This window comes from Hypomesus nipponensis, chromosome 7 (assembly GCF_054491055.1).
Source record: "Hypomesus nipponensis isolate SF chromosome 7, ASM5449105v1, whole genome shotgun sequence".
Lineage (NCBI taxonomy): Eukaryota > Metazoa > Chordata > Actinopteri > Osmeriformes > Osmeridae > Hypomesus > Hypomesus nipponensis.
Genome location: NC_140367.1, coordinates 11,377,651 through 11,402,058, shown reverse-complemented (window position 1 = coordinate 11,402,058; position 24,408 = coordinate 11,377,651). Strand labels below are relative to the sequence as shown.

General features: G+C 51.0%; 1 protein-coding gene across 1 annotated transcript in view; it reads right to left on the bottom strand.

The window, feature by feature from the left end:
• ptprz1b (protein tyrosine phosphatase receptor type Z1b) overlaps positions 1-24,408 on the bottom strand; it is a 39,415-nt gene that overhangs the window by 3,530 nt on the left and 11,477 nt on the right. Inside the window, exons 2-25 of the mRNA XM_084701681.1 lie at positions 23,630-23,698; positions 16,392-16,571; positions 15,358-15,509; positions 14,317-14,412; positions 13,664-13,730; positions 13,332-13,489; positions 11,819-11,969; positions 10,077-10,261; positions 9,080-9,206; positions 8,213-8,784; positions 7,933-8,107; positions 7,522-7,749; positions 4,982-5,129; positions 4,794-4,885; positions 4,476-4,564; positions 3,550-3,570; positions 2,942-3,038; positions 2,757-2,839; positions 2,429-2,563; positions 1,816-1,947; positions 1,428-1,591; positions 1,172-1,307; positions 674-820; positions 209-302 (exon numbers count right to left, since the gene is read on the bottom strand). Coding sequence (XP_084557807.1) covers positions 209-302; positions 674-820; positions 1,172-1,307; positions 1,428-1,591; positions 1,816-1,947; positions 2,429-2,563; positions 2,757-2,839; positions 2,942-3,038; positions 3,550-3,570; positions 4,476-4,564; positions 4,794-4,885; positions 4,982-5,129; positions 7,522-7,749; positions 7,933-8,107; positions 8,213-8,784; positions 9,080-9,206; positions 10,077-10,261; positions 11,819-11,969; positions 13,332-13,489; positions 13,664-13,730; positions 14,317-14,412; positions 15,358-15,509; positions 16,392-16,571; positions 23,630-23,698 — 3,498 coding nt within the window. The remainder of the gene's footprint in view (positions 1-208; positions 303-673; positions 821-1,171; positions 1,308-1,427; positions 1,592-1,815; positions 1,948-2,428; positions 2,564-2,756; positions 2,840-2,941; positions 3,039-3,549; positions 3,571-4,475; positions 4,565-4,793; positions 4,886-4,981; positions 5,130-7,521; positions 7,750-7,932; positions 8,108-8,212; positions 8,785-9,079; positions 9,207-10,076; positions 10,262-11,818; positions 11,970-13,331; positions 13,490-13,663; positions 13,731-14,316; positions 14,413-15,357; positions 15,510-16,391; positions 16,572-23,629; positions 23,699-24,408) is intronic.

The window sequence follows — 24,408 nt, the reverse complement described above, 5'->3', positions numbered from 1 at the left end:
CACACACGGACACACATGGACACACACGGACACACACGGACACACACGGACACACACGGGGACACACGGACACACGGGGACACACACATTATTACCACCTCACGCGTTCACCTCAACATTCTGCAAGTGTCATAGATTCAGTCTCTTAACTGGCTGAATTCAGGAACCGTCATGAATGACCCACATTTGTATGAGTGTGCGACCTCACCAGGCATGAGAGAGGAGCTTCGGTTCTTCTCGGCGTTGCCTTCCTTCAAGGCGGTAGCGTAGTCCGACTGTCGGGCCCTGCGTTGACTGACCAGCTGGGAAACAAACAGAAACGCTATCAACAGAAACACCCCTCACGACCATCCCCCTGTGGCACTACTTAAGCTTACTACTTAAGAGTACGGAAAACACACATATCAAAAAAGGATATAAAAGTATTTGGGTTCTGTGCCTTAAAATTATATTTCGACATATGATGCATCCTGGATTCAGAATTGAATTTGAGCTATTCTACAGGTTTACACATGTAGTAACTCTACACATACTGCATTGAACTAAAGTGATGCTTCTAGAAGTATACTATCCCTGCAGGAATACTGTGTGTGCCTGTAGAATGGAATCACGCGGACCAAAACATTCTTAATGCAGGTATGGGGTGTGGACCCCTGACCACTTGACCTCTGACCTTAAACTGCTTCTCCATGCGTGTCCTGCCCGAGGGCGCTGGGGTCAGCAGGTCAGACACGTATGAGTGAATGAGGTCGGAGGTCACCAGCGTGTCTTTGCTGAGGATGGCCTCCACCAGTGCATCGTGGGTAAATACGTACTGCTCCTGGACGCAGGGAACACCAACAGAGAGAAAATCGTCCAGTCACAGTTTGAAGGTTTGTGGCTAAACGTGACGCAACAGATGTGAACCCGCAACCTTGAATTGTCTTCGCTCCTCTCTCCGTTTTCCTGTGACGCAAATGGAAACATTCAATACAGAATTCCTGCTTGCGTCACAGGCGGTGTTGCGTTGCTTGTTCGTCTGGCTTCCTGTCTGTCCTTCCCGTTCTGAGTCGAATCTCAGGTCCAGTTCCGTGCTTCCCCCATAATGCAACAGGTCTCAGACACAGAGACATCTCTGAGTTTGAGACATCTCACGGTGCGCCTAAATGTAAGAGTTTGCGGCTGTGCTCACCTCGGTCTGAACCATGTAGTTCCTCTGCGTTCGAACGTGTTTGAGGAAGCCGAGCACGTTGACCTTGCCCTGCTCTCGGATCTGCTGCAACATGCTGTCCAGCACGATGTAGGTGCCTGTCCTGCCCACGCCGGCGCTGCAACACACACACACACACACGGAAACACATCGTGAACACCATGAATGCTCTGGGATAGCGGTCACCTCACGGGACCGTCATGGCAGGGATGTTCCCGACACACACACACACACACACCTGCAGTGAACGAGGACAGGGCCCGAGTCGGTGGTCCGGTCCTGGGTGGAGGCCCGGACGAAGGAGAGTACGGGGAGGGTGTACTCTGGGACCCCCATGTCGGGCCACTGGGTGTAGTGGTACTGCAGCACTGTCCTGTCTGCACCACGGCCCTTCTGGGAGGCCTGGGGGGGGGGGGGGTTCGGGGGGCGGGGTGGGGTGGGGGGTTGGCTTTAGTAAACTCATACAATCCATGAATACAGCACAGGTGGCAATACAGGTGTAAAACAGTTCTAGGGAATCTTCATGATGGGCTTGGTTGGCGGGTCGGTTGGCGGGACTTGCGTGCATGTGAGTGTGTGCACGCGTGTGTGTGTGTGTGTGGGTGTGTGTTAGGGCCCCTGCTCACCTTCTGGCTGCTGTCTCTGAGGGTGAACGTTCTCAGGGTGTAGTAGGCCCGGGTCAGGGAGCTGCGCAGGCTCACCTGGTACTGACCATAGTCTTCCTGGTTCTCCTCAGGCCAGTACTGCTCACACTTCCTCTGAGAGAGAGAGAGAGAGAGAGAGAGAGAGAGAGAGAGAGAGAGAGAGAGAGAGAGAGAGAGAGAGAGGAGGGAGAGAGAGAGAGGGAGAGAGAGAGAGAGAGAGAGAGAGAGAGAGAGAGAGAGAGAGAGAGAGAGAGAGAGAGAGAGAGAGAGAGAGAGGAAGGGAGAGAGAGAGAGTGAGAGAGAGAGAGAGAGAGAGAGAGAGAGAGAGAGAGAGAGAGAGAGAGAGAGAGAGAGAGAGAGAGAGAGAGAGAGAGAGAGAGAGAGAGAGACATGGTCAGTGTTGGGGATAGGGAGGCAAGAGTACAGGAGTGTAGAAGTAAAGAGAAAGAGAGGGGGGGGGTAAAAGAGAGAGTGGATTAGATAGAGAGTTAGGTATTCCATCTTGCCCTCTCTCTCTCTCTCTCTCTCTCTCTCTCTCTCTCTCTCTCTCTCTCTCTCTCTCGTATGCTGTGTGTGTGCTAGTTGGGGGGCTCACCCTTCCCTTCTCCAGAAGGTTGGTGATCATGACGATGACGCCCACGTTCTGCTGCCACACCATCCTCCAGAAGTCCTCCCTGCCGGCCCTCAGGGGCCCCTGGGCCGCGATGTACGCCCGGGGACGCTCGAACCCCTGGCAGCCAGGACCAGCATGCAGGAGGGTCAGGGTTAGACACACCCTTCTGCCACGTGTTCGTCCAAGAACAGCTCTCTATCTGTCACGTCCATCCGTTCTTCTGTTCATCCATCCATCTGTACATCCATCCATCTGTACATCCATCCATCTGTGCATCCATCCATCCGTCCATCTATTCATAAACACTTACATCCACAAAGTTGGCATTGATGTAGTCTGAAACTTTGCCCTCCCCATCCAGACTGTTGGTGAGTTTGACTCGACTGTGGTCATCTGGGACACAGAGAGGGAGTGGGGTCAGCGTGCGTTTGTGTCTGTGTGTGTGTGTGCACAAACGAGTGTGTGTGTGTGTGTGTGTTTGCGTGTGTGCCTTACAAGCCAGGATGTTGATGTATCGGTTCTTGTTCCTGTTGTCAGGGTGGTTGGAGCCCTCTGTGGTGACGCTCAGGTCCACTGTGCACTCCTGGACCTCCTGGAAGAGATCACGCTGACAGTCAGCACGGGACACACACTCTCCCTCACACACACACACATACACACTCCCTCACACACACACTCTCCCTCACACACACACGCACACACACGCACACACACACTCTCCCTCACACACACACACACACACACTCTCCCTCACACACACACACACTCTCTCTCACACACACACACACTCTCCCTCACACACACACACACACACACTCTCCCTCACTCAAAATGAGCCCACACCCCCCAAAAAAACCTCACTATCCAGTCTAATGATCATGCAAGGAAAACAAAAGAGACCCTATTCCTGCACACACCAGTCCAGCTATTCAGCGGCGTGATGACATCACATTGGTCTAGGTTGGCGAATAGAACACATGACAAACCACGGGATGGTTTTTGAAATGGAGATAATAAAAATCAGGAATTCTTACATTCTATGGGGACCAAGCACATCTCTGTTAGTGTGTTCAAGTTACAGACGGACGGAGACGTTTCCTTACCTCACAACACTCTTTCACAATCTAATGAGGGGGGGGGGGGGGGTGAGAATGCAGAAAGCACAGTGATGAGGGGGGGGGATTGACACAGACAGACAGACAGACAAACAGGCAGACAGGCAGACAGACATACAGAGAGGCAGACAGACAGACAGACAGACAGACAGACAGACAGAGAGGCAGACAGACAGACAAACAGGCAGACAGGCAGACAGACAGAGAGGCAGACAGACGGACAGACAGACAGACAGACAGACAGACAGAGAGGCAGACAGACGGACAGACAGACAGACAGAGAGACATTAACCGGTCAGTGCAAATACAGAAACACATGGCACATCTGTGTGTGTATCTTTGTGCACAGGTGTGTTGGTGTGAACTCATGCTTGGGATATAAGTCTGACGCAGGGATACAACACTTGTGTATCCTATTCAGACCTCATAAACACAACCCAAGCAGCACCACAGTTGCCCTGGCCGACTGTCTGTATTATGTGCAATGTCCTTGCAGCCAGATTTCCCTTGGCATGCTTACTGCTCAAAAAGGAAGATATATGGTAACATTGAACAGGACCTGAGACCAAACCGAAGCAAACCCATTTGAAATGGAGATGCTTTTCCATTTTCATTGTTTGCTTGCGCATGACAGCTGTTGTTTTCAGAGGAAATATGGGGTTGTATTATTAAGGGGACGTCATTCGAGTGAATTGCTATGACAGCCATTGTTGAGATTTCATCAGGTGAGACGTCAACCTTGGCAACTCCCTTCACAGGGAAGCTCCCAAAGGCTTTGGTGTTTTTCTCTTTCCGACAGAGCCGCATGATGTTAATACTGTTTGGGAGTGCGTTAGAGAGCTGCCGGGGGGGGGGGGGGGGAGACAGCAGCAGGGGAGGACAGCATCACCCCTGGGAGGGGGGGGGGGGGTTACCTCAAACTCCTTGGAGAAGGTGTTGGTGCTGTGGAGTTCTGCCACGTGCTTCACAAACTGCCTCACCGACATGGCCTCCTCCTGCTCCTCTGTTGGCCGCCCGGGTGGACGAACGAGGTGAGTCGGAGAAGGTGTGTGTGTGGGAGCGAGAGAGAAATAGAAAGCAAGAGAGAGAGAGAAAAAAACTAACATCAGAGAGTCTTTCTGTGTAACGTCATCCCTTTAGCAGACAGTTTAATCCATAACTCTTAATCTGCAGTTAAATGCTCTGCCCCTTCCGGCACAGTCTACAAACACAGATTGTGTGTTTGCAGTTACCTGCAGCTAGCAGCAGGGGTGTCGACGGAGCCGAAACCACTTTGGGTGATGCATTGTCCTCTGGGTAGAAATTAGCTGTCTGGAAACAGTTCCTGTGAAACATAAACAGTTCCCGTTCAGCATAAACTTTTTTCATAAATGTCCAACGTCGAAGAAACAGGGTGGAGTGTGAAAAAGTCGTGCCCAACCTCCAGTAGATGAGGATGCCAACCAGCACGAGGAGACAGAGGATGGTGAGAGTGGAGACCACCGCCAGGGGCACCACAGTCCTCCGCTCCCTCTCCACCCCGCTGCCCACCATGCCAACCCTGGACTCATGGCTGCTGTTACTGCCCTCTGGAGGTGGGAGGGACAAAGTGCAGGTTATTCTCTCTCTCTCTCTCTCTCTCTCTCTCTCTCTCTCTCTCTCTCTCTCTCTCTCTCTCTCTCTCTCTCTCTCTCTCTCTCTCTCTCTCTCTCTCTCTCTCTATCACACACACACACAAACACACGTACGCACACACACCAACTGAAATACAGCAACCATATCTATCTGATGTCATTTCTGTCATCGCTCATTCCTAAGTGTGTGTGGCTCAACAGTACCTTTCCTGTTCAACTCCACAGCCGTGCTGATATTCAACAGAGGGAGCCGCAGCTCCACTGTCAAGTTACCAACACCGAGAAGATCCTCTTTAGCTCCTCGACCTTCCTTCCCCCCTCTTCCTCCTCCCGCTGTTTCTCCTTTTCCACCTCCTTCTCTTCGTCCGTCTCCTTTCATCCCTGCTCCTCCTCCATCCCTACTTCGACCTGTTCCTCTGTTGAGTCCTCCTTCGGTCCCTCCTTCAACTTCATCCCCGGAGCCGCTGCCCTCCTCAACAGTGGCTGACCTCCACAGAGAGGGCTTCAAACCATCTATCTGAGCTGGACTCTCTGTCTCTCTCCCAGTGTCTCTCTCCTTCTCTCTCTCAGTCTTGACCTTGGTCTCACCCTCTGCCTCAATGGTCAACTCGCCCTCAAAGTAGAAGCCAGAGTAGAGACCTTCAAAGTCTGTCTCACCCACCGTCTCGGGTTCTGTCTCATCTTTTGTCTCACCTCCTGTCTCACCCCCTGTCTCACCTCGTCTCTCGCCCCATCCCTCAGTACCTGTCTGACCCCTTCCCTCACCTTTTCTCTCACCCGCTCCCTCATCACCTGTCTCACACCCTGTCTCAGACCCTGTGTCACCTTCTGTCTCACCACCTGTCTCACTCCCTCCCTCAGGCCCTCCCTCATCTCCAGTCTCACCCCCTGTCTCACCCCCTGTCTCACCAGCATTCTCCGGCCTTGTCTCACCCCTTAAATCGCCTTCGGTCTCACCCATTGTCTCACTCACTGTCTCAGGCTCTGCCTCGCCCCCTGCCTTCCTCAATGTCTTCCCCTCTCCCCCCTCCCTCTGCTCTGGAGCCGAGGCCGGCCTGCGCTCGGGGAACGAGCGGCCCGTCCAGAACACCGCGGCCACGTCTCCGTCCTGGGCCGAGCTGAGCTCGTGCAGGCCAGACCCAGAGCCACTCGTGTCCACATTGCTGTCCGGGGAGAGCCGGGCGGGCTGGCCCTCTTGGGGAGAGGGACCGGCAGGGTGCAGGGTGGATGTGCGTCCCTCTGGAGGGATGGAGATGGCAGGGGTCGGGGGTAGGGTCCGGTTGGTGGTGGAGGAGGAAGAGGAGGGGCCGGTGCCTGGGACTGGAATGTGGAGGGAGGCCTCTTCAGACTGGGTTGGAGGAGGGGCCGGAGTGGCCCCCTCGAAGGCGGAGGCTGTGGGCTGGCGGTCGAGGACTGAAGAGGCAAGGGGCGGTGGGAAGGGGGAGCTCTCTGAGTGTTCTTGAGAGCCGGAGGAGTCCGTGCGGACTGGAAACGGAAAATTCCGGGCGCACAACATGAAAAGAGACGCAGGCCAACGATCAAAGACACATCCTGAAGTAGCGAGAGGGAAAGCTCCTCGGCTAGTGGTAGAAAGGAAGAAGGGGGGCGTGAAAGTGCAAAACGACCACCAGAGGGCAACGTCGCGCCGAGGGCGAGAACGTAGGAGGAAAGAGCAGTCCCAGAAGAAGACGGGAGAAGATAACATCGACGGGCTGATGTTCAAGGAATAGAGAGAAGCAACCGTGCGTGACAGAACATCACCACCACCCAGAAGCTTTTCTTAAAGTCAAGCGCAGAGCGACAAAACATCAAAGAATGATCAGAATCTCAATCCTAATCCCGAGCACAATCACCATCCTTAGCGTCAGCGCCACCACACAGCAAGCCCACACCACAACAAACACAAACATGGTTCAAATACCATTTGGAAATACTGTCACCCTAATACGTGAGGTGCACTGAGTTTAGGTCAACCCATGTGATCAACCGACAGTAATCCCCCCAAACTTGAAAATCCGTCGTTGTATTTGAATGTATTTGACGCAGGTCTGTCTCAGTCCGAACCGGTTCGAACCCCACCAGGTAGCACCGCGAGGTGCCGAAGCATCGGAGAAGCACGAGCTACAGCAAGAACCGCGACAGGAAGTCCCTCCCCCTTGACCCCAGCATCCTACACATGCACACCAATCAATCACAATGGTACGATCATAATTCGATGTGGGCACATTTTTGCTCTTAGTCTTATCGTGTAATATTATTTCTTCAAGCAACTTGAATTCCTTAAGTGTGTGTGTGTGTGGATACAGCTCTTGGATCTATGTCGGTCGTCGTGTCGTGAAAAGACTACCGTTAAACATGGGCAACGTGGTGTGAGGCAGGATTTTGCTGAGGGGTGAAGTCCCAGACGAGCTGTCGTCGGTGGAGAGGGTGTTGCTGGGAGTTGCGGTTATCGCCCGGACCCAAGGCACGGAGGGGGTGGACGTTTCCGAGACTGGGGTCTCCGAGAGAGGCGGTGCCTCGGTCCTTCCCCTGCCGTTGGGCGGAGACGTAACCAATCCTTGATCGTCTCCGTGACCTGCGCGACAAGATTGAGCTCAGTTGAGGCGGAGGCATGTCAGGTCAGAGCATTGAGTCCTTTTGAAGAAGGAAATCGTCGGGTTTAGCGCCCACAAGACGACGACAAGTGAGTCGGCGTTCAACCTCACCAATTACCCTATCAAACAAACAAAAAAGCCATAAGACAAAGAACATCTCTTACCCTGTGCCGGTGGAGTCGTAGTAGAAGGGGACTGCTCGAACAAAGTACTGTTCACCACATCCTCATAGTAGATGTCAGTGACCTCCATATCCACTGCAGGGAGGGAGAACACGTCGCCCCCCGGTGGTCGGAGGTCTTCCCCTGACGTGGGCTCCTTGGAAGCCTTGCCTCTGCTCTGGATGAGGAAAACCCATTGAGACGTCAGCAGTTTATACGCACGGAAATCTATGTGGGAGCAGAGGAATGAAGAGAAGGTAAAGAGTGGCAAAGGAGCTGTTACCTTGGGCGAGGCCGACAATGAAGACTCCTCCGTGATTCGCCGGCGGACGGACATGCTGGTTGTCTTGGCAACGGGAAACAGGAAGCCAGGCTGGTCCGTCATCACGGTAACCCAGATGGAGCTCTTGCCGTCTGAGGCAGAGCTGGTGTGAGTTCGGCTCGGGGGGATCCGTTTGTTCGGGTCCGCGAGGTTCGGATCAAAGCCGGGCCGCTCTGGTTGAGTTCGAGGCGGGTCTACTTTCTGCTTCCTCTGGTCAACCGTGTTCTGATTGGTTCTTTTCGTGTTCACTTTGATGATTGGTGGAGGCAGTCTGGGGACATCCGGAGTGCCGGGCTGGATGGGGAGGTTCTGATCTGGGCTCGGCGGGGTTGTGATCTCCGGTAGCCGGTTCTGATACACTTTGGTCTGCTCCGCTGGGACCTCCTCCACTGGGCTTTCATCTTTGGCTTCCTCCTGATCCACCTGGTTCTGGCCCACCTGGTTGGGATCCACTTGAGGTGCGTTGTCTTCATTTCTGTCTTCATTGTTGTCTTCAAATTCTGCTGAGTCAGTGTCTGGACCTGATTCACTCTCTAGAGAAAAGAGAACCCAATGGGGTAAGATGAGTCAGCAGGCTAGAGAAGGTTCTGGATTGGCCGAGAACAAACAGCTTGGAATGGCTCGTCCTTTGAATTTGGCAGTGGGAATAACGGCATGGTTGCTGTTTGATAAAAGTACGGTATAACTACTTTCGTCTTGAGATTTGGAGGGCTAGACCATAAAAAAAGACAAACCCCACACTTCATTTCTGAAAGCATTCCATGTTTAAGCCCTGTCCTAAACATTGACACATCTTCGTGGTGTATCGGCGGTCGCCTCGTCTCTCACCCGGATCCTCGAGCGGCATGTCCACGATGATCTGGTCGCTCATGCGTCCTGTCAGGCCATTGGTGCAGACGGCCAGCACCTCCACCACGTAGCTGCTGTTGGCCAGCAGGCCGTGGATGATCGCGCCCTGGGACGGCGGGAACAAAAAAACGCCCACACCACCATCAGTTCAACCCTCGATCCACTCAGCAACGCACGGATCATCGATACAAGCCGTTCAGTCGGTTTTCGACATTGGCCGTCGACACTTGCGCCGTCCGAACTCTAGAATTCCGTCCAGCTTTCAAAGTGATCGCCGGCTTTAGACAACAACACATCAAGCAGTCCCAAAGGACGACACTGAGACATTCATCGGTCATTGGTGTGAGAGTCAACGCATGTCCAAAGTTGGGACAGAGGACGAAGAAAATAACAAGCCATACAACAGTCAGTAACACGTGCAGAAAGGCCCTCTCACTGTGTAAGGCCACTGGAAGCCCATCAGCTGGCATGCTTCCTGCTAAACGAGATTCAGAGGTAGAGAGAATGCAATACTGAGACTGTAATAGTAACACAAAACCATAACCCTTTACAGGCCAAGCTGATGGTTTCAACTTGACTACTAAGACACGTTTGGGGGTTTGTAACTGAATATCTGACAACCAAGCAGGTAGACAGACAGCCAGACAGCCAGACGGCCAGACAGACAGCCAGACAGCCAGACATACAGACATGTAGACAGGAGGAAAAACAGACGGACAGACAGACAGGCAGGTAAGCAGGCAGCCAGCCAGGCAGCCAGACTGACTGACTGACAGCCAGGCAGATAGCCAGACTGACTGACTGACTGACTGACAGCCGTCAGATAGGCAGGCAGGCAGGCAGACTGACTGACTGACAGCCAGGCAGATAGCCAGACTGACTGACTGACTGACTGACAGCCGTCAGATAGGCAGGCAGGCAGACTGACTGACTGACAGCCAGGCAGATAAGCAGGCAGACAGGCGTCGTGCCTCACCACGTCCTGGTCCCCATCGGTGCGGTACTCGTGTCTAGGCTGCTGGCGGCCCTGCAGCCGTTGGTAGGAGACAGAGTACCAGTCGATGGTGGTGTCGAACACCACACGGGGGCGCTCCCACGTCACCACGATGGTCGTGTCGTTGCTGGCGTCTGCCTGGACGTTCCCCGGCTCCGAGCTGCACGCTGGAAAGAGAAGAACACAAACAAGTTTTATAGTGGTAGTAGTAGACAATTAAAATGTCAATTAAACACCCACAGAAAGCAGAGCTAGACAGCTAGGAAACCGTAAAGAGAAGCCGGTCCAAGAGTTCCAATTGTGCCTGTACTTGTACATGTTTCAAATGACAAATAAACCAGCAGGTCATTTGTCAGCAAATGCTAGTGTTAGCATACAATTAAAATACTTGCATTCAAGGCCCTTTCAATGGTGTTGGTTACAAGCACACAGGATATCAATGAGGTATCATGGTTAGGGTCAGCAGTTACTCTATGAGTCTGTTGGCAGCAGCCACTGTGGAGTCATTGATGTTTGTCACCAACTGCAATGCTTGGAAGAAAACAGCAGCAGTTGTAAGAGCTGAGGAGATAAGGAAGGAGGACGGTAGAGACGACAAGAGCACAGGGAGTGAGATGAAAAGACGGAGAGATTTCAAAAAGGGAGAGCTTTTCAAAAAGGAGAGGGAGACGTGCGGGGCGAGAGAGGAGGGGGCGAGAGAGGGAGATGTGAGGAGCAAGAGAGAGAGGGAAGAGGAGAAGAAAGAGTTGAAGAGGGGGAGAGGGAGGGATGTGGTTTCTTGCAGGTTTGACTGCCCGTCCGAGAAACTTAAAGAAGCTTCTCTGAGAGCGCACATGCACCAACATCCTCACCGAGTGCTGCAGCGTTTCTGGAATTTCTGAGCGTTTCAATTTCACAAAGAAATAGCTGCACGATGGGAAACTACAAAGCTGGGTTCCCCTAGCAACCGCTACAGTAAATACTTTTGTCGTCGTTTATCAGAGAGGCGCTTGCCTCCAAGGAACTCAACTGACCTTGAGAATGGGTGATATGACTGTGCCACATGCCTGTCACAGTCATTTAGATGTTGGAACCCAGCCTTAGTTACAGGAGAGAAGGAGTTCTGTATTTTCAACGAGAACATTTGATTGCTGGGGTTGGGCTCGAGTTAAGGGTTAAGGTTTTGGATTTTGGATTGTGGCCCTGATCATGGTTTTATGGGGTTAACTTGAAACCCCTTTTTAGTGATTCACTCGGATTAGACCGTGACTAATGCCTGACATGGACTCTGAGGTAGGGTTTTAAGGGGAGCTGGGGAACTCTGGAGCCAAAGGGGTCGGGAAATTCCTGCTTAGGGGGCAGGGCTTAGGACTCAAATGTCATGGCCTCTGGGTTGTGATTTGGGAGTTGAGATGTAGGATGTAAGATGTAGGATGTAGGGTGTAGGATGTAGGGTGTAGGATGTAAGATGTCGGATGTAGAGTGTAGGATGTAGGATGTAAGATGTGGGATATAGGGTGTAGGGTGTAGGATGTAGAATGTAAGATGTAGGATATAGGGTGTAGGGTGTAGGATGTACGATGTAGGATGTAGGGTGTAGGATGTAGGGTGTAGGATGTAAGGTGTAAGGTGTAGGATGTAGGATGTAGGGTGTGGGTGTAAGGTGTAGGTATAGGGTGCAGGGTGTGGGGTACAGGGTTCAGGGTGCAGGTTCTAGGTTCTAGGTTGTAGGGTAAAACACGTACTGGGTGTGAGGAGCTCTTCGACGCCGGTGTAGGAGGAGAACACCTGGCCGCTGAACTGCGGCTGCTGCTCCCGGTAGTTGTTCTGCAGGTAGTCAGTCAGCATGACGTAGCCCGCCTGCTCCATGGTCATCACCTCGCAGAACACCTCCAGCTGGGGGGGGGGGGAGAGGGAGGGTAGACGGAGGGGGATGAGGAACGAGAGAGAGAGAGATTTGAGGGAGAGGGGGAAAGAGGATGACAGAGAAAGCAAAGCAAGGGCATCGACGTGCATAAAGGCCGCGTCAGAGCAGTTCACCCAAAGAAACAAAGTTACGTGACAAGTGCGTGCGTGTGTGTATTGGTGTGTGTATTGGTGTGTGTGTCAGAGGGAGAAGATCATGTCAGCAAAAGTTAAATCCTGTGTATCAGTTCATGTGTTCAGTGGGCTGGGAACAGACTTCCACTCATCTGGTTACGTATTGTGGGTTTACTTTCCCTCCCCCTCTTCCTGTTGAAAAAAAATGAACTCCCAGATTTAAAGCGGATCATGGGGGGGGGGAGGGGGTGAGGCATGCACACTTCCCTTTCCAAATGATATATAGCAATTCCTTCTGCTCTGCTAAACTGAGACTTGAAAGTGCGTGGAGCCAGACTAGAAGTTTCCGAGGAAGAGAGAGTGTGAGAGAGGATGACAGAAAAAGGAAAGTCTCTGCTTCTTATAGTTCCTGTTCCAACGCAGTTGCTGTCAAATATTGATGTTCTGTGTTTCTGTGCCTATATGCGTGTGTGTGTGTGTGTTTGGTCTGACGCACAAGGTGTCAGAGCCCTGTCAGTGATGCAGGGAGAGAGGGAACACCACGCTATATTCAGGGGTGTGTTTGAGACACTGGGAGGTGCCCACCTCATGCCACACATGTACCTTTCTCTCTCACACACACACACACACACTCCACTACACACACACGTTTACACACAGGTTCCACACACACCCACACACACTCATGTTTAACACACACACATACACACACACTCACGTTTTACATACGCACACACAAAATTCACAGTCAAGCTGCACACCCTTATCCTCGTCTAGCTCATCTTATACATAATATATCATCATTAAGCAAAAGATTTCATCCTGAGGCGCAACTCGCACACTTTTACATCTTAACTCGCACTGGAGATGTGCCGTGCTGAAATGCAGAAATCACCAGCTGAACCATTTGACCTACATCAATCAAACACAGCCTTTCAGGCCCGGCTGCCTTCAATGAGTGCCGCTCAGTCTGTTGTTAATGAGGAGAAACCGAGCAGGCAGAAGGCAGGCTGAGTGGGACGACAGGGGCCCCTTCGGTTACACAGACTCTAACCCTAACCCATCTGACTCAGATATGGGTCGTGTGTATATGTGTGTGTGTGTGTGTGACAGCAAGAAGTACTGTGTGTGTGTGTTTCAGCGGAGCTGGATTTATTTCTGTACAGCTCATGCACTCGGGAGTGTATGTGTGTGTCTGTGTGTGTGTACTGCGCTCACCTGAGTCTCTGATATGGCCACGGTGCGTTTGAATAGGATCCACTCCACGGTCTCGCTGCAGGGTGGGGAGGTGAGGGAGCCATTGTAGGTGTAGTATTGATCTGTGGCGTCGGGCAACAGGGCCAGCGGAGAAAACGGCTCCACAGAACTGCTCTTACCTTCACACACACAACAAGACGTCACACATTGGTCTTCATCGAACTTTGACCCGACGTCATGTCGACATGACTTCAAATGAGTACAAAGTGCTACCAAAGATCAATCATAATGATTTGTTTTCATTTTTAACAAGACTTTGTTCCGTTCGGGTGCTGGAAAGCTAGAGGACATACCGAATCTGCTCACGATGTTCACTCCCTCGATGATGGTGTTGTAGTTCTCGTTGTCGTTTAGACTGGCCTGGGACATGGGAATTTTTACTTCATTGTACTCAACCGGACTAAATCATAGTTGAAAAGAAATCAAGTCAAATAAAAATGTATTTGTTTTGCCCTTTTACAAGCAATGTCACAGACGGCTTCACTGATGCCAATAGAACTGCCCTTCAGCCAACCTAAGCCCTCAAGGAAAACAAGGACAAACTCCACTATTAGTTTCGTATTCAGTTAGTATTGAGTCTTCCTGGAATTTGTAGTGAGAAGCCTATTAGTTTGATTGCACTAGGATAGATCAATCAAACACTGATTAACTGTTGAGGGATACTCTTTTATATATCTGACCATGCGGTGAGACAAGTGTGTTTTTTTATCACGCATATGACTTTCATTTTTTCTGGCTGCATCCAGCACCCCCACCTTGACTTGAGGTCTTTACTCTCTGTCAGGATGGAGGATGGATATTGTGTGGGAGTGAAGTCAAAAGTCTCAATTTGGCATTCTCTGGACAGGGAGCTTTTGTGAAGCAGAACCATATTGCCCAAACCGTAGTGTTGCGTCACTCAATGTTTTATGCGTAAAAAAACGGGACTAAATTGAAGGTTTGTTACCTCAAACAGGACAGCCAAGGCTGTGATCCTGCCTCCATCCCTGATCGCGTCCTCTATTGACTTATGGAGCTCTGACTCATAGCAGTATATCTGCATCTGTGGGAGTGAGAGAGGGAGGGAGAGAGGGAGAGAGATAGGGAGGGAGGGAGGGAGGGAGAGAGAGGGAGAGGGAGAGGGAGAGGGAGAGGGAGAGGGAGAGGGAGAGGGAGAGGGAGAGGGAGAGGGAGAGGGAGAGGGAGAGGGAGAGATAGATAGGAAGAGAGAGAGAGAGAGAGAGAGAGGGAGAGCGAGAGGGAGAGCGAGAGATAGAGAGGAGAGAGAGAGAGAGAGAGAGAGAGAGAGAGGAAGAGAGGGAGATAGATAGAGAGAAAGAGAGAGAGAGAGAGAGAGAGAGAGAGGAAGAGAGGGGGGAGGGGGGAGGGAGGTAGAGAACGAAAAAGAGTGACATAGAGGTGGGTGGTGCAGGGCTTCCATTATCACAACAGACAGGAAAAAAGCATGTATTATGTATGCATTAAATGTGCTTTTACGTGTTGTTTAAGTGTGACAAAGCACCCCAATTTCTGCCTTAGCCCTTCAAGTAAAAAAAAAAAAGAAGCTTTTTAGTGAAAAGTTGTGGGTGGCGTTTTTTCTCAAAAATATGTATTCATGGAGTGGATAAAAGGCTCAAAGTGACACTTTGACACACCCAATTATTTTAATAATGCTAGCTAAATGGTTCAATACAGAAACGATTGAGTCAGTTAAATCAAATGCAGCGTTTGCAACAGAAAGATCAAACAATAGATAAATGCCCTTCTGGGGGAAATTAAGTAATACAGAATTGCTACCGAAACTTCGAACCCCACATTTAAGATGAACCTTTCTGGATAAATATAATTCAGTAACCGGCGATTGAACTTCAAGCATGAGTTCAAAAGCACTCCATAAAAAAAACGACCACAACGAGTTCATTGGTTACAGCAATCGTTTGATTGGTTGATATGGCTGACTGAGTGATGGAGCGGCTCGTCTGATTGGTCGACGGGTGGGGCTCCGTACCTCCAGGGGGAACTTGCGTCCGTTGAGGCTGTGCTCCGACCCGTCTGAGGAGCTGTTGCAGCGGCCCCAGTGGAACGTGATGTGGCCCACTCGGAACCTGGACCTCAGTCCCCCTCCACTCACGTAGTACTCCCCCTCAATGCCCAGCACCACTGTACACACACACACACACACGTTAATGTGGTTATGAGTAGAAAAAGTTAGATTCTTGAAACATTCATCGAGACTTTGCTTTCAGAATCACGCCTTAGGCCCCCTACCCTTCACCCCCCACCACCCCCACCCTGCACAGACACTCGCATGAATGTTGAACACCTTAATACAATATGACGTCAACCGTCTGATTATTATCTCGTTGCATTTCCTGTCGGCCTTTGGAGACGGAGATTGATATTGGAAGAAGATGTCCCAGACACGGGGGCACTCATCTCCTCTGAAGGACAAACTGTTTCATCCACCTCTCCTCCCCAGTCTGTCTATTTCGAAAGACTTTCATAGATCACCCCCGTCCTCACTCTCTCCCCCTCTTCCTCAGCAACCATCCCTCCATTCTATCTCACTCTCTTCCAGATACGTAACACTTCCGAATACAATACCAAGGCTGGGATCTTGCCTTTTGTCCTTGATCGTATTGTCTTGTGACTTACAGAGCCCTGATTCAGAGCAGCATGTCTTCAGCTATTCATCAGTCTGGCTGCAAATTAGGACTTAAATGACCCAGACGGGAGGTGCGATGACCCAGCTTTAGGCCACACCAAAGTAGCTTAGACAGCCGTGCACGTCGAGTTGCACAAGGGACCCAAATAAACCCAGGGAGTGATAATACACTCACTTAGTCAACTCAAATTGGTTTCCGAGCCTGTTTACATTGATCTGAAGTGTATGTAGCAGGGATGAGTCGGGGAATTTTGGAACAACTGGTGACTGTGTGGGCATGTGTGTGTGTGTGTGCGTTTGAGTGTGTGGGGTTGTATGGGCATGAGTGTGTGCGTGTGTGTGTGTGTTTGTGTGTGTGTGTGGGGGGTCAGATGTACCTGTCTTCCCATCGTTCCTGATGGTGGTGGTCTCTAAGGTTTCCTTCTCCCAGCCTTCCAGGCGAAGACCCTGGAACTGCGCCCGGGCCTGAGTAAAGGTGGCATCGATGTCCACAGGTGACTGCCGGGGGCTGTTGCACCATGGGTACTTCTTACCCCAGTGTGCCTGGTTTAACGTCCCTGAGTGAGTAAACATCTCCCTGTCAAGTAGTTTCCTGCTCAACATCTAGAGCAGGTGAACTTTTCAACTCAAATGAAACATAAATAAGGCTTATTAAATCAAATCAAATAATTCAGCACACGCCAGTGGAAAAGTGATTAAGAATTCAAAGCATGCAATGTAGGCTTGCACAACCAGCCTGCAGGGATATCCATTCATACTGTATTTCTCTCTGAGGAAAACAACCGTACGTTCTCAAGAGTCAGTTAGCTAGAGTTGAGGGGGAAAACATTCTCTCACACATGGTTATTTGCTGCGAAACCAACGCACAGTCACAAAATCAGCTTCAAGCAGTCGTCCTAGAGCTACCCATTTTATTGCCAGACAATTTATTTGTTATTTAATCATCCAGCAGAAGAATCTTTACCCTCTTACAACCCTGTACACCAAGCATTGCCACCACTGCACACACACACACACACACTCCATACATACACACCCATCCTGGTCATCGTGTTGAGTCCTGGGAGGAGGAATAGAGAGGAGGAGGGGTGGATGAGCGAAGAGTTCGTTAACGAGGCAGATGGTCTGACAGAATGATGGTCACACATGATTGGACAGGTACTTCCATACACACACCATTACACTCACACAAACACCATTACACACACACACACACACACCACACACACACGCACAGGCTTCCCAGCCATCCTGTGTTATATCCTCTTACTGTATGATGAGCTAATCCTATGAAGAGTCCAGAGAGTTCTAGAAAGGCAGATGGTCTCACCAGTATGTTAACCATAAACTGACAGATACTTCAAGAACACCAATACAAATACCAAAGCTGTATGTTTCAGGATATGGTAGCCCTGTGGAGCGAGTGGAAGGGAGCTTATAGTATCACCGTTTTGATTGATCTTTTTAGAATGAAGATTTGGAACATGATGAGGACTGACAAGAAACTGCAGAGAGGAACAAAACCATCAATCAAGAGAATTCTTAATTTGTGCGAATGACAAACAAACCTCAAATCTGAACTAGAGACTCTGAGAATGTGAGGACAAGGGGGCCAGGAACGTCGTCATGTTTAGAGAGGGAGATGCCTTACAACTTGGGAGGATGCAGAATGCAGGCTACAGTTTGGTTCCCTTCTATGCGTGAACAGCACAATACCTTCAAAACGTCTCATACCTATAAAAAAGGCTCCATTTTGGTCTTCTGCTAATACCATCATTTAAACCCTGTAAAAATAGTGACATGTATCATTCCACTGTGAGCTGTAGGTTTGTACTGTACAGTGGACTATAAGGCAACTCTCTCAGGGTCTTTCATCGAGACATAAATCTCTTGCTGTAACAGGTTTATAAGGTTTATATGGGATCATAAAAATGGCTGCTCGTTGAGTTAAAATATCTGTCGTGTTTTTTTACACAAACCGTTAGGTACTAGCAACCACTTCAGTGACTCCTGTGAAGTGTATACCTATTTAATATTGCTCAAACCGCACCATGTGCTAATGAGTAATAGGACACTGGTGTATACAACAGTGCAGGGATATTATGGACTGGACTCTTGAGAGCAGGTCTCTGGGCCATATTTTATGGTGTGTAATTAGGTTGGCTTTTGTCTGAGCTGAGACACATTAGCATGTTAATGACAGGACCACACTGAGGAGGAATTACTTCATGATTACATTCATCTCTCTCTTTGTCTCTCTCTGTGTCTTTCTCTGTATCTCTTTCTCTCTCTGCGTCTTTCTCTCTGCGTCTTTCTCTCTGCGTCTTTCTCTCTCTGTCTCTCTGTCTCTGTCTCTCTCTCTCTCTCTCTCTCTCTCTCTCTCTCTCTCTCTCTCTCTCTCTCTCTCTCTCTCTCTCTCTCTTTCTCTCTCTGTCTCTCTCTCTCTCTCTCTCTCTCTCTCTCTCTCTCTCTCTCTCTCTCTCTCTCTCTCTCTCTCCCTCTCTCTCTCTCTCTCTCTGGCTGTCATTACTCTTAATCCTGCTGTCATACTCTTCTCTCTCTCTCTTTTAATCTCTCTTTCTCTGCATTTTTTTTTTGTCCCTGTTATTATCCTTGCTGTCTCTCGCTGTCCTTCTGTCCAACCGCACTCATTTAGCTTTTATCAGGGTCAAACACAAAAACAATAACAGCACACGTCATGTCACACCAAGGTGTAATCCATGGCATTGTAGGGGGTTTCACTCACATATTCAGACTGCAATACTGTACAAAGAATCAACGCCTACTCAATGACACAAATCGAAATACACATTGGCTGACGGAACCACATGTGCTCCTAAAATACAACATTTACAAAGGTCAGCATCACAGACTCTTGAGGAAGCCAATCTAATTTGGTTACTAATCATCCAATCAGAGTAAGGTTCAGGCATCGTGGGTAACGGGAGCCTCAGAGGAGAGAGGTAACCTTGTTTGTCAGCCATGACTGTGATTTTCTACGCGAGTCGGCGGGTCAAATCAATCCCAGTTTGAGATTCAATTTAATTGTCGCTATTGTGTTCTGTTGAGATTAACGGCAAGCGTGACAGCGCTGTGTGAAGCAGTGTGTCTCTCTGGGTCACCTTTCTGTTGGTTTTGCGTCTGTCTGACTTCCAAGCACACGTGTGTCACCCGTGTGCGCGTCGGCGCGTGTACAGTACGTGTGTTGGCACGTATGGAATTTTGTGCCGGTGTCGAGTGAAATGCGTGTGACCTTTATGCGCGCGCGTGCGCGTAGGGGGCGGTGACGTACACCGGCATGTGCGTATCGAGACAGTCGTCGCTCCTTCTCCAGTTACCCCCGCGCTCTTCCACAGTGGAGTGATGGTGGTGGTGGAGGGAGGAGGGGGTGCGAGGGGAGGGGGGGGGGGCTGTCAGCGGGTTCAGTGACCACATCTGGGCCCCGCGTCCCCGCGTGAAGCGAAGACACGTCGCCGCCACGCTGACGAGGCGCTGCTATGGCAACAAGGCACCAACTTGTTTCTCCCATCTCCTCAGACGTACAGTATATCCACACACGCTAACTAATGAGCTTCAAGCCCAAGTGGACCTCTTAACTCCTTGAACTGCGCTCGCTTGAGACTTGACGTCTGTGCGGATTTCCGTAAACGGGGGGGGGGGGGACTAAAAGGGTTAGGGTACAACCAACGCGGAAACAATAGCAATCCCACCTAAAGACTGTGCTTTTAACAGAGAAAAGGAGGAGTTAAGTGGGTCTCCCCGAACAGAGACGCCGCGGGAATCCCCCGAGCACAAAGACACTCATTTCTGACTCACGCACTGTCTGGTCTCTCCCCACGACCAGTCGTTCTCTCCGCCGTTGTCCGCACACTCACCGCAATCACGCCGCTCTGTGTTCCTGAGTGCACACGCACACGCGAGCACACGCACGTGTAGAATCACCAACGTTACCCTGCAGTCCCATCCTCCCACACACAGACAGAGAGCAGTTTGTACTCAATGTAGAGCTGCTTAATAGAGCTCAACAAATCATGAGTATAGTAGTTTTGTTCAGACATATCTATCCTATCTCTTTGTCTGCAAAGGTAGTTCGTCAAATCAAGGGAGTTTGAAATTGGAGCCATATTACGTAACGGGCTAAAAAGGAATGCTGTCACTCAGAGAAATCTAGTTGTTTCTGTGGCGACTGAGATTGAGTCTCCATCTTATTGGTATTCAGTGGTCGGCTGCACAAATTCTGTGTGGAGGGAAGCTGAGAGCGTATGAATGTATTATGCATGTGTGTGTGTAACCTGTCTGTCTCAGTCTTTGATTTAGAGTTATGATGGCGATGGCTAGTCTACGCAGAGAAGACAGACTCGCCTCAGCCCCAAATTCAGCCCCAACCCCAGCCCAAGCCCCAAACCCAGCCCTAGCCCTAGCCCCAGCCCCAGCCCCAGCCCCAGCCCCAGCCCCAGCCCCAGCCCCAGCCCCAGCCCCAGCCCCAGCCCCAGCCCCAGCCCCAGCCCCAGCCCTAGCCCCAGCCCCAAAACATAAGCCCAACCCTGTCCTGAACAGCTCTACCCCTAACCCAAACACATAAACCCAGCTCCAAGCACTTGGGAGGGGTGTGTGTGGGGGCGTACACCTGCCCAGTCCTCATCCCTGAGAGAGAAAGAGAGAGAGAGACAGAGAGAGAGAGAGAGAGAGAGAGAGAGAGAGAGAGAGAGAGAGAGATGGGGGATGAACACCATTTCCCGGTTAGCACCTCATCAGCCCTGCGTGGCCCCCCCCAGGAGAGAACAACAACTGGAGCAGAAGACGCGTCTGGAGCCTGGAGTACAGGATGACTAAGCCAACTGCCAGTGACGTGGTGGTTCATAGCACACACACACACACACACACACACACGTGCAAACACGCACAGGTGCAGGCACACATATGCACGTGCACGCCAACACACACTGGGGGAGTCTCTGCTCTCATTTCGCTTTCTGTTGGGAGGGGAGAGCAGATGAGGGAGGTGGGAGAGGAAGGTAGGGTATAGGAGAGGATAGAAGAGGAGGATAAATGAGGGGGAGGGGAGAGGAAAGGGAAAAAAAGGGGAGGGGAGGGGAGGGGAGGGGAGGGGAGGGGAGGGGAGGGGAGAGGAGAGGAGAGGAGAGGAGAGGAGGGGAGGGGAGGGGAGGGGAGGGGATGGGAGGGGAGGGGAGGGGAGAGGAGAGGAGAGGAGAGGAGAGGAGAGGAGAGGAGAGGAGAGGAGGGGAGGAGAGGAGAGGAGGGGAGGAGAGGAGAGGAGGGGAGGAGAGGAGGAGAGGGGAGGGAAGAGGAGAGGAGAGGAAAGGAGGAGAGGAGAGGAAAGGAGAGGAGGAGAGGGGAGGGAAGAGGAGAGGAGAAGAGAGGAGGGGGGAGGGGAAAGAGGGAGAGGAGAGGAGAGGAGGAGGAGAGGAGGAGAGGGGAGGGAAGAGGAGAGGAGAAGAGAGGAGGGGGAGGGGGGAGAGGAGAGGAGAGGAGGAGGAGAGGAGAGGAAAGGAGGAGAAAGAAGTGGGAGAAAAGAGTTGCACCCCAGACAGAGAGAATGAGGGCACTATTGGGACATACAGGCCCTGTAGCCATGAGAAGACCAAACTTACACACACACACGCAGTGGGCTGTTCTGTTGGAGCTGCGAGGTGCCCGGCATGTGTCTGTCCTTGCGTGGTCTGGGCTAGGGTCCTAGGGTTATTGGTGCGTGCTGATTACAAACACACTCACACACACACACAATGTATACGCGTGTAAACAAATATGGCAGATGGAGACCTGGGGGGGGGGCATCACTTGACACAGGGATCACAGAGGCCTCCTGGGGATTGGGTAAAGGGAGGGGAAGGTATTATCTTTTTACTGTGTCCACTTTGCACATCTGATATCCAGTACATTACGCTGGCATGCACGCACAGACCAACACGTACAACAACGACCATCTGTGTTGTAATTGCGACACTGTACATGCATATACGTCTGTGCAGGAATTAGATGTGTGTTATCTAAGAAGGGGGAAGGGAGTTTTAAGAAGATAGGCTGGGAGGGCAAATCTCTCTCACTCTCTCTTTAAGTTATCTTTAGTGTTCCCGACCTTTTTGATCTAAATGTCTTGATAGTATTTCCAGACCTGAGTACAATCAGACAAAGGAAGCTCTGTTTTGAAGTACTATCCAACTGGAGAGCATCCCTGAGCAAAAAATGTGATAAATTAGGGATGATCGCCTAATTGGAACCATCTCTCTCTCGCTCTCGCTCTCTCTCTCTCTCTCTCTCTCTCTCTCTCTCTCTCTCTCTCTCTCTCACCCTTCTCCTCTCCCTCACTTTCTTTTCTCTCTTCCTTTCTCTGTCCCTGGCGTGAAGGCCCTCATTCGACTCATTTTCCCTCTTTCGCTTCACACTCCTTTTTCCTCCCCCTCCCCCTCCCCCTCCCCCTCCCCCTCCCCCTCCCCCTCCCCCTCCCCCTCCCCCTCCCCCTCCCCCTCCCCCTCCCCCTCCCCCTCCCCCTCCCCCTCCCCCTCCCCCTCCCCCCCCCCCCACACACATCCACTGTCTTTTTTTACCGTCTTCCTCTGCTCCCTTTACTTTCATTCTCCGGCCCTCTTCGTCCCGTTTTCCTGCAAGCGCGGCCTGTGCGGCTCACCGTCGTCATGGGTACTCTTTCACATGGTAATTCTCTTACGCTCGGCTCAGCGCACCCCAAACAGACGCTTACCGCGTCGCGGTCGCAGCGGGGTCGGAAAAACAAGCCCCCTTGGAATGGCTTCGGTTACACACACATACCCTCTCAGCGTGGACAAACAGTCCCACCCCCCCTTCCCCCGCCTCCCGTGCTCCATTCCTCTTCCTTGACGCACCCACCCACCCCACCCGGACCCCTCGAGCCCCACTCACCGACCCCCAAGCCTAGCACTGGCCTCCCTCATTTCTGTTTGTTGTGACGCCACCCTGAACTTTGGCTGCGCTTGAGTGGAAATTGGGAGGCATAATCATTTTTTGCAAACGTCTTGCATATGAGGGAGATAGAGAGAGAGACAGAGGCGGAATTTGCATTTTAATTTCCATGTGAGGCAGATTTTTCATGATTCTTGACTGTAAAGCAGATTTCTAGTGGAGAAAATGTATGCCTCAGAGAAACAATATGGACTACATTTAATTTAAGACGCTTGGAGGACACAAAATGAATCATGGATGAATCCCTTTTGGCTCATGACTTCCAAAAGTGTATAAAATGCTGCTTAAATCCTGCATTTCATCAAAACGACAGGCTGACTTTACTCTACCACCATAACCAACCACTATACAATCTCTTTATCCAGGACCACTTAAGTAAATCCAATCCCAATGAAAGCGCACACACTCACTTTAGGGCCTTAACCTAAGCACTAATCAAGACTCATAATCCCTTCACTCTCCTAGCACGGGAATAAAAGACATCCACCACCCCTACCACACCTTTCAGGAACTTACCATACCCCCAGCAGCTCTGAGTTAATATGCTCATGCTGATGCTACGCTAATGCTAGCACAAATGCTAATGCTGCTAACCATATGCTCCTATCGGGCCTGACTACGATGAGAACTGAGGAGGAATAGACAGTAGGGCGCCTACCTGTGTAGGACCATTCGATGTCCTGCGTGAATCTCCGTTGGCCTCTGAAGTATTGGTCTTCAGCAGCCACTGTGGAGACAGAGGGAGAGATAGGGAGGGTGATGCATTAGCCCGCTGGTTCCTTGCGTGTCCTTGCGACGACAAATCAGATGGCTTTACAGTCGTTATACATTCAACAAACGAGAGAGGGAGAGAAAGAGAGCAAAAGGGAGAACGACAACATCAGTCTCGCAAAGTGAAACACATTCTCCCGGTGCGACAGGGACTTGAGCATCGACTGCTTGGTGACCTTGCGTGTGATGAACGACAGGCTTTCTCTCTCGTTCCCCGCTCACGTCAACAGAAACATTACAACCACTTAGTTGTTCAGGCCGGAGATGGAATAGCCTGCCATTCGTTGAGTGTCTCAAGTTCAATCCATCTTCTGGAGGGACAAAGAAACATTCACGGAAGGAAAGAGAGAGAGAGAGAGACAGATAGAGAGCCAGAGAGAGAGAGCGCAAGAGAGAGAGCAAGAGAGAGAGAGAGAGAGCAAGAGAGAGAGAGAGAAGGAGATACAGAGAGGAAGACAGATAGCAAGGAAGAGCACCAAAGAGAAAGGGAGAGAGAGAGAGTGAGAAAGTAGAACATCGCAATAGAACAAAGTAGAAGTAGACAAGGCTGTAGAGGCCAAAGACAGAGACTGAAAGAGACGGAGAGCAGAAGCTAGAGAAAAGGAGTGGAGGCAGGACACCGCCTAGCTTGCCCTCCGCCTCGCCCTCCGCCTCGCCCTCCGCCTC